The sequence below is a fragment of the Sinohyriopsis cumingii genome, chromosome 14 (genome assembly GCF_028554795.1).
Source record: "Sinohyriopsis cumingii isolate HCF-2022 chromosome 14, ASM2855479v2, whole genome shotgun sequence".
NCBI lineage: Eukaryota > Metazoa > Mollusca > Bivalvia > Unionida > Unionidae > Sinohyriopsis > Sinohyriopsis cumingii.
In genome coordinates, this window is record NC_142974.1 from 84227051 (window position 1) to 84241154 (window position 14104).

Below are 14104 nucleotides of genomic sequence, written 5' to 3' on the forward strand. Positions count from 1 at the left end.
AGAGAAAAGAGGCATATGGCACTCAGATCTATAGAGAATTGTTGTTGTTGTTATAGGGTTTAACGCCATTTTTCAGCACGAGATAGGCTATACATGGCGTACAGTATTAATGGTGGAAGAAGAACCCAGGAGAACCCGTGAAAGAACTACCGAACCACGAGAAGCTACCGGCAACCTTTCTCACATATCCATTTTGGCCGAGTACGAGACTCGAATCCACGTATACAGAGGCGAAACGACAGTGATCCGTGACGGAGAGTGATGTAGACCACTCGGCCACTCGGGGCCACCAGATCAGTATAAAAATCATCAATGTAATACACTGGCCTGTAGAGAAAACATGCACATAGTTCACCGACCTATATATAAAGCATGCATACCGCACACATATCTATGCAGAAAACAAGCATATAGTTCAGCGGTCTATAGTTAAAACGTGCATATAATACAACGGCCTTTAGAGAAAACATGTTAATGTTAGACAGGTCTATAGAACCAATATATATATCCATATAGTCTAGACAAGATAGTGCAGCAGATAACTCATTATGATTTGCAATACTTCCTCGACTAAAAGTATCCATTGTTTATAAGGAGCATATATATATATATATATATATATATATATATATATATATATATATATATATATATATATATATATATATATAATAAACATATTGTTCAAAGATGAACAATAACTTCTCAGGAAGCTATGCGTTAGTATGGATTCCCATGTAGCAGTTATTAGATCATGTGATCTAGGATCATCATATATACATTATACGTGATAGACCATCCCTTCCCGGCAGGGAGTGTAGAGTTTTTTATAGCATGTTTACGATAGAATATTTAAGGTGCTTTAACAAGGCTCTTTTGTATCTCATTATATTAAAACAACAGATTTTTTTATTTATTTAAAAAAAATATGTTTAATACATAGACTGATGCTACATATACTGCGGGCAACTATCGGAATACCTAATTTAAGACTGTAACAGGAGTGTACGCCCTTTCCATTATGTTTGTAAACACAGCATGGGAGTTAAACAAGAAACATTTCAAAGACTATCTATATTGCAACTCGGGAAAAGAAACCTTTAGAAAAGAAAGAAGTTATAATGCAAATGAAACATTATTCAGCACTGACCGATTCAAAGCTGACAGTTTCCTGAGAACAGTCAAGAAGTTTCGAAAACTTCATCGGTTTATCTACGTCTGCTTTCTTCTACCATTCAAACTGAATTTATCATTCATATAATGGTCCAGTCGATAATTCCAATATTAACTTATGATTGGATAGTTCCAAGAATGACCTAAAAGCCACATTAAGGAATGTATATTATCTCATTAAACAATGTTTAAGATTCATTGATGCTATAGGATATCAAAAACTTCTTGCCATCGAAGAATTCCAGCTCAAATCGAAGTCCCTTTTCTCCAAATGTTAACGATCTGGTGGCTCTCTTCTGTTCCATATTGCGGTACTCTGATGGAATTGGAATTATATAAGTTCCGAGTAAACGGCAACCATCGTCATCGATAAACTTCGGATCTGTTTCCTCACTTGTATATATCCTTATGGTGTAAGCCTTCTGATCCATACTGATAGGAATGCATTGGTCAGAATATGTCCATCCGACAGGTACGCTTTGTCCTTTCTTTACATATTGGTGGAATACATCTTTACACCATTTACCAGTGTCTGTAACTTTCAGTTTGTTCGGTGGGTGAATGGATGGATTAAATTCATCCAGTCCGGCAACGCCGTATGTAAATCGTGCTACCCTAGATACAATCTTCTTAGGTAAATGTCCAAATATGACAGCTCCTTTAAGAACAGCGAGTCCTGCATTTTCAGGTACGACAATTAGTTTGTTTTTGAACGCAGTCTTGAAAGTATTTTGGACGTAGCCACATTCTGCATATCCGCCAATCAAGATAATTGTGTCAACGCCTGGCAACAACAAATTATTAAACAAATATTGGACGTGATCAATGATAGGTTGTATTTGCACATCAAACATTTTGTCAATGACCTCCATGGCAATTCTAATTTTATCAGCTGCAACGTCAACATCTTTGGACAACTGAACGAAATCGCTTCCACCCGGTTTATGTAGTTTGTGTTTTCTTACGACCAACTTGATTAGCTCATATGGACATCTTAGAACTATTTTCTTCCGTTGGTTACTCGCATTGCTTTCGGGACTGAACGACCTTTTCTTTACTTCTAGTGCTCGAAAGAAGTCTATATAATCACCAGTGTTATTCTGGATGAACCTTTTCATGTCTTCCTCTCCTGTTAACCTTTCAACCAACATCAAAATCTCTTTGTCGATGGACGTTCCACCCCAAGAACAGCTCCTTTAAGAACAGCGAGTCCTGCATTTTCAGGTACGACAATTAGTTTGTTTTTGAACGCAGTCTTGAAAGTATTTTGGACGTAGCCACATTCTGCATATCCGCCAATCAAGATAATTGTGTCAACGCCTGGCAACAACAAATTATTAAACAAATATTGGACGTGATCAATGATAGGTTGTATTTGCACATCAAACATTTTGTCAATGACCTCCATGGCAATTCTAATTTTATCAGCTGCAACGTCAACATCTTTGGACAACTGAACGAAATCGCTTCCACCCGGTTTATGTAGTTTGTGTTTTCTTACGACCAACTTGATTAGCTCATATGGACATCTTAGAACTATTTTCTTCCGTTGGTTACTCGCATTGCTTTCGGGACTGAACGACCTTTTCTTTACTTCTAGTGCTCGAAAGAAGTCTATATAATCACCAGTGTTATTCTGGATGAACCTTTTCATGTCTTCCTCTCCTGTTAACCTTTCAACCAACATCAAAATCTCTTTGTCGATGGACGTTCCACCCCAAGGACCACCACTGGCCGCATTGAGTTCCTTTAATCCACCACCTTCCTGTGTTTGGTGCACTGTTATGTCTACCGTTCCGCCTAAAATATATGTTCATAACAATATTAGTAAAAATGTTCATACCTTGATTATTATACTCAATAATTGATAATATGATCATTACTGAAACATGTTGTAACTCTTTGTTTTCATGAACATATCAAATGAACTATTGCACCTCTATCAATTTAGGCTTAGTTTTAATTCGTTCTCAAGAGTCACACATATCATACTAATTGAAAGATGCAAGTATTATAGAAATGCGTTTGCTAAATTTGGGATTAAACACCACCTTTTCCGTTTTATGCGCTCCTAAATAGATGTATATCGTCTTCTGAATGAGACAAAGTATCATAAACACGAGTCGTAATAATGTATGGCATCGGAAACCAATTTCACTGTGTATATCTAAAAGGCTAATTTGTTTCTTATTTCCTTCATATGTAGAATACAGTTCATTACTCTTGCAGTCCTTCTAATCGGACCAGATGTTCAAGTTGTGACGATATGTTCGTTGTGATACAGAGCGTCGCGTTTCACTAGCAGAATCAAACATTCAACACAATACCGCTCTTATCTTTTAGACGTATCTATATATAAATCCACAAGCTTACCTCCCAAATCCACCACCATGAACTGAGAGCCTGCCTCGTGAATTTGTAGCCGTTCCCCTACTTTAATCTGGCAATATATAGAGGCCACTTCTGGTTCCAGAGCAAGGATTAACTGTTCAGAGTTTATTCCAGCCTACGTGTATAAACATATATACAATCAAAAAACCACAGAATGGAAGACATTTCTGTATCTTTTAGTCTACTAAATAGGAATAAATGTAACCATTTTGAATTTTATTGAGAATTATAATACAAGTGGTTGATTTGACAACCCTTCTATGTAGTGAAACCTCGTTAAAAGAATAAATTAAATTGAATAGTGGGGCAATTGCATTGGAATCCTACATTATGATACATTTGAAAGCTGAGAACACTTTTTAAAACACTGAATTGAATACATTTCTTTGTCATAAAACAAATGGAAGCTGACACATCAACGAGCCAATCGTTAAAGCCAAAGCTGTATGTAAAGTCATAATATTGTTTTAGGGAGGAATACGTTTTTTAGCATCACTAAATTTTTAAACCAAAAGTCTTGGTTCCGTCTCTTATATAAAGGCCAGTCAGCCTAAGAAAATAATTGCAATGTAGGTTTGTCTCCGAGTCATTTCGTTTGTACATATTGTGTTTTTTAATTGGGGTTTGGACACATGAAAGTTCAGTACTGAAAAAGAAATGCAGTGAACATATGCAGACAATACTTGTGTACTGAGTCCTACTATAACTGAAATGCTGCTTCCCTCATGAACCTTTTGGCCACATCATCCCAAATGACTGGCACCGTTAGTACGAACTGGATGTTGTCCTGACTGATCACATTACTTCTCTTTTCTAGTTCTTTAATCAAGTGGTCCTTAAAATATCGGATGGACAGGGAGCAGACTACCAACGCTTGAATGAGTTTACCAGTGACATCTTCCAGAACCGTGTCTTTGTTCAATCTCTAATAGAAATATATATCCTTTAATGTATGACTGATATTTATTCGTTTCTCACCCATGGATAATTGTTTATGCTATGTATAGCACAAAATATAGATGCTTTTAATACATTATTTCTTTTAAAATAATAGGTATGATTTATTGTTTCTAATAATTATTTCTTAAAATAATAGGTATTATTTGCTGTTTTAATATATTATTTCTTAAAATAAATGGGCATGATTTATTGTTTGTAATATATATTATTCTTTAAAAAAATATGTATGATTTATTATTGTAATACATTATTTCTTAAAATAAATAAGTATTGTGAACGATTACATTAACGGCTGTTTTATAAAATACAGCTGATGTATGAGACTATATCAGTCAAGTGTTTCATTTGATATGTTAGAGAAGGAAATATACACCAAACAAGAATGACCTTCATGAAATTATTTGTAAGAAACAAATCGCCAGAATTGTGTCGGGTATAGAACAGAAGTTTGTTTTCATGGATATATGGCTAATATACTATATGTGCCTTAAAATAAAGTTGATAAGATGATAAAGAAATCATTTACGTCAAAAGAAAGAGTCACTTTCAGTGAAAATGTAAAACTAAATAATTAGAAAATTAAACAAATTAAGTATATATAATGATACGACACATGATGAATTTGATTTCAATTTATGCAAGAGTTTAAACGTTATGCAGCAAAATGTCTCTTTAAGAAAATGCATTAAGCAAGATAATAAATCCTTTTAGAAAAAAAGAAACAAGAGTCAAAGAAACAACTATTCTGATCCGAAAGAGATAACACTGAAGGTGCTGAAAATTGTTACGTGTTTAGGGGCGAATAAACAGTAATAGAAAAAAGAGTAAAAACAGCAAGCTTAGAAAAATATAACAAATTATTTATTTCCCTGGACAATTACTGTATAAAAGAATTAAAAAATAGCTCACGGTTTTAAGAATCAAATCCAAAAATAATCCAAGAATAATCAACGAATAATATTTTAGAAGTCATAACAATAAAATGCTCTAATGAGTTCAAGCTCGATGCCCGGCGAAGAATCCAATATGGAAGGCGATGGCGTATGTTGTAACCAGTACTGTGTTGATGTGTACAGTTCCTTGTAGAAGCAAGAAAGATCACTCCGGTCATGGAAATCTGAATACATTTTATAATAGATGTATTTGTTCAATACTTTCGTATGAGCATACGTATATTTCCAGGAAAAAGAATTTATCTTTTAGAATGGGAAAAATTTATCAAAAAACCCCACAAAAACACAACACTGGTGACCAACAAAAGAAAACGACTTGACATCAAGTTTTTAAAATCACCAAAACTCTGAGATCTCTCTCTAAAAATTACTATTAATACAAAGTATTTCGCAATTATGGAAATCCCTCATTGCGAAATAGAGGATCACGTGATCATGTTTAAATAAAAAATCACGTAGCCTCTCTATGTCCTCGATAAGAATTTATATATTACTCCGAGAATAAAAGTTGTTTACTTGACCCTAAAACAAGGCCATGAACTAAGTCAAAAGTAGAAACAGTATTTATATTAGTAGGAAAGTATGGAAAGTTTCCGGTCAAACTGAATTTTCTTAAAAATATCGAATACCTAGTAAACAAAATTATATTACATTGACATGTGAAGAAAATGAAAAGATTCCAAAACCTACAAACAATTAAATCAAATCAAACACAAATTAAATTAAAAATAAATTAAATCAAATATACGTAACACTTCCCCATAAAGAAAAAGAAAGATTTATATGATTTCTTTTTTACCACAGACTAATTATACATGAGGTTAAAATGAATTCATAAATTACACACATAAAATAATACATTGTTATATAAGCGAAAGTGCGTCTGCTATTAAATTATATTTTCCCTTGATGTGCCTGATGTCAAGATTATGTTCCTGTAACAACATACACAACCTTAGCAGTCTTTGCGTTTTTATTTTTCATCTTGTCGATGAAAGTAAGAGGATTATGGTCATTAAATACAATGATCGAAGAAGAAGCTGAATTTACGTAAACTTCAAAATGTTCTGATGCCAATATCAAAGCCAAACATTCCTTCTCGTTGCTGAATAGTTTACTTGGTGCTTCTTTAGTTTCTTAGAAAAAAAAGCACACTGCACCATCAATACCATTTTCATTTTCTTGAAAAAAACCCTGCTCCAACCCCAAAATATCACTTGCTCAACAGAGAATTTAAATGATTGGCTGACATTCTGAGCTGTAATAAGTATAACTTTCAACTTTTCAAAAGCCTCCAGAATGTTTCAGTCCGAAAGGAAACTGTTTTTCTTACTCAATACATTTGTAAGGAGTTCAGCAAATATAGTACAATTGGAACAAAATATCGATAGTATCTGACCAAACCTAAACATTGCATCAGTCGATTTTTGTTTACAGGCACAGGGAATTCAGAAATATGCTTGACCTTATCATCTATAGGTGTAACCTGTCCACGTCCCACGATATGTCTTAGAAAATATACTCTAGCACGGCAGGACTCACATTTAGATAAATTAATTATCAACATGCATCTGTCAGTCTGTCCAAGAATATCCGACTTGTTAAATGTTCTTTCCAGGATTCGTTGTAGATGATGACACCACCAATGTAAGCATCACAAATGGCTAGACCAGAGGTAATCATATTCATGAGACATTGAAATGCACTTGGCAACTCTTTCATCTCAAAAGGCATTGCTTTATATTGGCAAAGTCGATATGCAGTCACGCATGCCGAAATGTCCTTTGCTCTTTCCGTTATTGGATTTTGACAATATATTTTCAGAAGGTCAACTTTAGTGACATATATGCCATTCACGATTTTATCAACACAATCATTGATTCTTGGTTATGGGAATGAACCTGTTTCTATTCACCTTCCTATAATCAGTATACATACGGAAAGTTTAATCTGGTTTTGGATCAAAAATGCAAGGTGAACTCAAGTCAATTTTACTGGGCATTTAAAAGCACTCTCCAGCAAATACTGAATTTCCTTTTCCAGTATTCTTGTTTGAGAGGGTTCATCATGTACGGGGGTTATTTTACAGGTTTGAAATTTACAATTTCAACGTCATAGAAAATTGGGTTGGTTTTTGTAGGAACATCTGGAACTAAGTGCTCATATTCAAATAATAACGATTTAAGTTCATTTCTTTCTTGATCATGCAAAGTTTCTGGTTCAGATCTTTCATAATTTCTGAATTCCGAAGATTTGTCTCGCCAGTATCAGTAGAATGATATTCTTTCACTTCAATTTTCACTGAGCGGGACAGGTAAAATGTAATCAATTGCATGTTTAACCTGGCTATTTCTTTCAATATACTGGTACTCCTATAATTTTGTTGGATCCCAGGAGCACTAATATTATAATTTAACTCTTTCATTTTCTTCTTAACCTTGTAATGGCCGATATATGTAATCTAAAGAAACGTTTGAAGAATGTGCAAGAGATACAGAACTCCATTATTTTCCGGACTCAAACGTTTTCTCCTATATAGTTCTGTCAAACCATAATTACACTTTTCACATGAATTGATGAATGCCAAATGTAAGCATAATAGCTGGAAAGTTCCAGACCTACAATTTGACCCTTGACCCGATTAGACAGATTTGGGAAGGCTAAATTGAGTAAAAGAGATTATCAAAGCTTTTACTAATATTTAAGATGTTATATTCCTCAAAGGAATTTCATCTTGAAACCTTGTTGACGCACACATAATGGTCAACAGGTATTGGTAACTTGACCTGGTCTTAGGTAAAGGACCAACACAATCTACCATAATTCAGCTACATGGTTCGTCAAGGGCAGGAATAGGTTGTAGGTGAGCCTTATATATATTCTAATTGGGTGTTCCTATCATTTGTCAAGTATGACAATATCTATAGTATTTACCAACATCACTTTTGACTTTTGCCCAATAGGAATGAGTCAAGATCTTGTGATAAGTCTTATTAATCCCAAAATGACCAGCTAAAGGAGTTTCATGGGCCAGACTAAGTATTTCCTGTCTGTAAGGTTTCTAAACTGCAATTTGATACTTCACTGATCGCTCATCACCAACAGGTACCTCTAGATGTCTCCATTTTCTCATAAGAATTTAATATTTAATGCAATAACAGACAGGAACTGCAGTAGCTTCAGTTTCACTATAACCCTTTGAAACAAATAGAAGATCTCATGATCGTTTTTCCAGTCTGACGGCAATTGATTGTCATTTATCATCCTGATTATAATCCAGAGAATGAGTAGTTAAAAGAGGATCACTGTGATCAATACCTTCTGATTGATCCAAACAAGGAATGAAAGAAACCACATCAAAAGCCTGACCAATACATGTGTCAGGTAAAAGAATACTTTCGTTATCAAAATCATTATCAAGAGCTTTCGTTGTTTGATATAGCTTTGATAACTGCACAAGCTGGGAAAAAATAGGGAATTCTTTTTGAATTGGATCGACTTTCTAATCCAAGCAAGGCTTGTCAGTTTCAAGTGGATTAACCACAACCTTGTCTCCAGCTAAGTCATTGCCTAGTAATAAATCATTGCCGTCAACTGGTAAAACATAGACTGTCCCGACTGTCACGTGTCCTGATACTAAGTCTGATGACAAATTTACACAATGGAGAGGAACGTTAATAAATCCGCACTCTACTCCCTGAATAGTCCCTGAATACGAACACACTCACTATAAGAAGACTTATCAGAAAAGACAAACTACCAGACAATAAAAGACTCTGAGAAGTTATTATGTCCCTTAAATCATTAACAGTGATATGATTGGCCGAATGGCCCAAGAGTGAGATTGAACCATTCAATAGTAATGGTTCATAAGTCTCATAATAAAATCAGAAAGGGGTTTATTAGACGCAACAAATGTATTGCTTTCAATTCATGACCCTGACCTTGACCTCTTTGAAAAAAGAGCATTTGGAATTGGTCTGTCTTGATTCTGATGCCTATTTTTCAGTTTGTAGCAATCAGAAATATCGTGTCCTTTTTTCATGCTATATATACACGTAGGCAAATACAAGGATCTTGAATCAATCTTATGAGAAGCTTGATTTTTAGAAGTTGTGGCAGTGTGAGTTTTAGACGGGCTTGTATTAGAAAGAAATACTTTTTCTGCCAGAAGACTGTTGAGTAGAAGTCTTATTTACAAAATAAACTTTATGAGTTAAAAAATACTCATCAGCAGGTTAAGCAGCATTTTCCAAGGTTTCAATTTGATGCTCGTCAAGACAAGACTTAATGCCACTATGTACATAGTTTTTGAACTCTTCAGGTGATACAAGCTGTTTGAGATTTTCATAATCTTGTTCAACTGTTTTCGCTAAGCACCATCCATCTAATAGCTACTATTTTTCTCTAACAAATTCAACATAAGTATTTCCAGCTTCTTTTCTATAGTTTCTGAACTTTTGCCGATAAGCTTCAGGGACGAACTCATAACCCCTTAGGATACATTCCTTAACCGTATCATAGTCACCACTTTGTGGAACTGACAGTGAACAGTAAATATTACTAGCTTTACCAATGAGTACACATTGTAATTATTGAGTCCAATGCTCCCTTGGCCATTTCAAATTTGCAGCAACTTTTTCAAAGTACGAACAATATTTGTCTACTTCTTTTTCTCTAAAAGGGGGCACTAATCTAATATTCTTTGCAACATCGAATCTTAAATTTGGATTTGAAGTGTGCATATGCTTTTCACTTGCCACCGCCATTTCTTTTACTCTAAATTGATATTCACTCTCTTACTTCTCTCTTTGCAGCTGCATTGGCATCTATCTCTATCTTTCAGTGTTTTACTTGACCCTAAAACAAGGCCAGGAACTAAGTCAAAAGTAGAAACAGTATTTATATTATTATACATTTATGGAGATGTTCAGGTCAAACTGAATTTTATGGTAAATAACAACTTTCAAGTAAACAAAATTATATTACATTGGCATGTAAAGAAAATAAAATGACTCCAAAACCGACAAACAATCAAATCAAATCAAACACAAATGAAATCAAATATAAATTAAATCAAATATACGTAACAAAATATAAACAACATAATGTTGCCAATGTTGTATGGAAAGGGTTGATCGAAGGTAAGAGAAGAGGCAAAATTGAGAATAACGATAAGGATAGTTGCTCTGCATTGAATTGTGTGCCATAGCTTTCCTGTTACATAAACAAACTTGATATGTTTGAGCACCTAAAATACGTTTTGACAAAACTGAATAACATACATAAGAAAGCATGAAATTGCAATGCGGATAACTGCTTACTAGTGTTTGCTTGAGCATCATTTTAAATTGTCGGAAGAAGTACCATTCTCTTTGTTCGTTTTGGTTTAGTTCACAGTACTTGTTTTCAGCTTCATACCCAAGAGAATGAAACTTCTTTTCAGGACTCAACAGGATGCAGGTAGGAGTCTTCAACGAAATAAGACTCTCCCTTCCAGAATTCCAGGCCATGTTTGTCATGACAGTGAGAGGTTCACTCTTGAATGAAAAGGCGTAACCACTGTATGTGGTTCCCAAGTCTATGGCAACCACCATAGCCCGGGAAGAGTCTGACGCAAATGTCGCTTCTGCCATGCTGGTCTGTATAAAGATATATAACCATCTAGTTTGAAAAAGCTCATTAATAATTATATTTTAATGTCAAGGTTAATGTTTATAAAAAAAGGAAAATGGAGATTACACACATTCTGTACCCATCAATCATATTTTTGGACACTGATCCCCCTTTTAAATATTCAGATGATATGACCGAAAATGAGTAGCAAAGTCATGATAAGAGACATAAAGCATTACGTTAGCGATGATGGGAATTTACATTTGAACGAATAAGGCTGGAGGATAAACGATAACTATTCATTATTACTATTATTATTATTATTATTATTATCATTATTATTATTATTATTATTATTATTATTATTATTATTATTATTATTATATATTATATTTTGATATGAAGGCAGATGCTGCAAAAAGATGTAGAAATGTGAAAACTGTGGTGATCAGTTATTGACTTCTTCATTCGAAATCACGACCCAATCAGGTACTGAGAACTAAAGATACCGACAATCACTGTTTTACTTCAAGGATTTTGTTACGTAATCAGATGGTCCGAACACGCAGAACTATAGTTATATATAAAGCTACTCCTGTCTTCTCTTTGAATGTTATCAAGGCCGTCAAAACTGACCAATATATCAAAGAATGATACATTTGGTTATATTTGCTTCCGATAAACGTTTAAGCTATAATTCGATCGTCCTGATATATATATATATATATATATATATATATATATATATATATATATATATATATATATATATATATATATATATATATATATATATATATATATATATTCCTTGTAGGTTGATAGCCATTATTATCTCGTCTAATCAGTCGATATTTAGGTTTGTGCTGCTTCATCTGGGCACTTAGAATGTGCATTCAAAAATAAATGATGACATCATATATTATATGCAATTTAAATATTGTTTACCTTTCAACAACTTTTAAGTAGTAATTTATAAGGGGTAAATTTCCCTCTCATTGTAAACGTACTACCTACCTGTATATCACTGCATACATATAAACAGATGCATACATATACCGCCTGCCTAAATATCAATGTATAGACGTACATAAATGCATATATGTAATTCTATCAGTGCATACATAAACATAGATGAAAACATGTGCCGCCTGCCTATCTATCATTAAATACATACAAGACAGAAGGAGGAGACAAATGCAGACAGAGGAAAGAATGAAAGAAGAAAAACAAGGAGAAAAAAACAAATCCTCGACAACATGGCATTGTTATTTTTATATGTATGGAAGGAAGGCGTAAGCAGTTACAGCTGAAGCAGAGAAAAATACGCAGTAGAAAGTAACACACAAGACACAAGAACTAACTAAATGTAAATAAAACGCCGATAACAAAGCAATAATATGACAGATATGAAATTAAAAAAAAACACAATTCACAAACTCATATAAATAAACATGATTCCAAAAGAATCAAATGCTGCGATGTACATTTCATTATTAAGAACCGCCCTCCCCTCTCACACGCATTTTTTCTCTCAATCTTGCATACCTACCTACCTACCTGCCCGCCTACCTACCTACCTATATAGTACCTACATAATTATATAAACATATACACTCTTGCATACATGTATATTTAGATACATAATTCACCTATCATCCGTCCATTGTTTTATACTTGTCCATCTGCTTTCGTCTCTTTCAAACTGCCTATGTACCCATAATCCTGCGTACATTCATTCCAATCAGACGATTGCTTCGGACACATTAGGTTAAAATCAAAGAATAGTTACCCTTTTAGTGTGCTTTACAAACCAAACTGACTTACAATTGATAGCAAGGATCTGTCATCGTAAGTTAATGATTCATAAACTTAATACCAGTTCAATAAATCACGGGGGCCCCAAGTGCCCGAGTGGTCTAAAACGCTCTCCGTTACGGATCACTGCCATCTCACCTCTGTCTGCGTAGGTTCGAGTCTCGGATTCGGCCAATATGGGTATGTGAGAAAGCTCGCCAGTAACTTCTAGAGGGTCGGTGATTCTTTTAGGGGATTTCCCGGGTTCTTCCTCCACCATTAATACTGGCCGCCATGTATAGCCTATCGTGTGCTGAAAAATGGCCGTAAACCCTACAACAACAACAACATCAATAAATCACGATCCTCTCGCTGTCCTGAATCAAGATCTTCGCACGTTCTACTCTCGAAAATGATATCCAGAACACGAATATTTCTTGAAATAGTGACACATTATGTTTATATACTTTCCTAGTCCTACTTGCGATAATATTTACCATTTACAGAAATACACCGATGTCTGGGATACTAACATAATCTATTTCATCACAGTTTCGTTGAAGCCCAATCCTTAACTCTTACGTTTGTTACGATCTAGCATTCAGCACAATCAGAATGTTTTGTGGCTTAAAGAAGAAAACTACGACTACGTCCTTGTCGCAGATATATTGCTCAAGCAAGTAGTGTCGTTGTTAGATATTCGTTTACCACAGATTACTCTTGCACAAAATCCCTGATTTGCACATGTATTATCTTGTAAACTTCTATTGATCAGCTGAGTCAACAATGTTATCTTGGCTATAATATATCCTCAGATTTGCAAATCGATATAAAAAATTACCACTTGCCCATACGTCTATCAGTGCAACTCGTTCATGTAAGCCATGCTGTCTTTTATTTTGTATCGTATGGATTCATTGTACAGCATAAGTATACTCTAGTAACTCGTATCAATGTGTTGCCAATGCATTGAGATGTTCAATTACCTCTACAGAGTTACAGACGGCGGCCTATCCTGTGGTTCATACACTTGTGTGCATATTTCTAGCTCACTTGCTTGTTATATTAGGTACGAATTCTTGCGTCGATACAACTAGGTATGACTGCACACAATGTTTATCCATTTTCATAATTTCTTCTTTCATTATTTTCATATGGAAAAATATAAGGACAACAATTATTTGTAATTTATGATATTTTGTATAAACTGTGTT

At 34.4% G+C, this 14104-nt stretch overlaps 1 protein-coding gene across 1 annotated transcript; it reads right to left on the reverse strand.

Moving 5' to 3' along the window:
* Positions 1–972: 972 nt before the first annotated feature.
* Positions 973–11113, reverse strand: LOC149784262 (heat shock 70 kDa protein 12B-like). Its single transcript, XM_089932967.1, has 5 exons — positions 10802–11113; positions 4280–4489; positions 3547–3679; positions 2455–2973; positions 973–2251 (listed from the first exon to the last, which is right to left on the reverse strand). Exons 1-5 carry the CDS (start codon positions 11111–11113, stop codon positions 1362–1364), a joined length of 2064 nt encoding a protein of 687 aa, XP_089789093.1. The 3' UTR covers positions 973–1361.
* Positions 11114–14104: the final 2991 nt, after the last annotated feature.

Excerpts from the sequence above, each read along its gene's own strand:
- LOC149784262 (XM_089932967.1), bottom strand. The coding sequence starts at position 11,113 with ATGGCAGAAGCGACATTTGCGTCAGACTCTTCCCGGGCTATGGTGGTT. Across the intron at positions 2,974-3,546 it reads CATGGTGGTGGATTTGGGAG|GCGGAACGGTAGACATAACA; the intron begins GTAAGCTTGTGG and ends CATATATTTTAG. Across the intron at positions 2,252-2,454 it reads GATTGGCGGATATGCAGAAT|ACTTCTTTCGAGCACTAGAA; the intron begins GTGGCTACGTCC and ends GTGATTATATAG.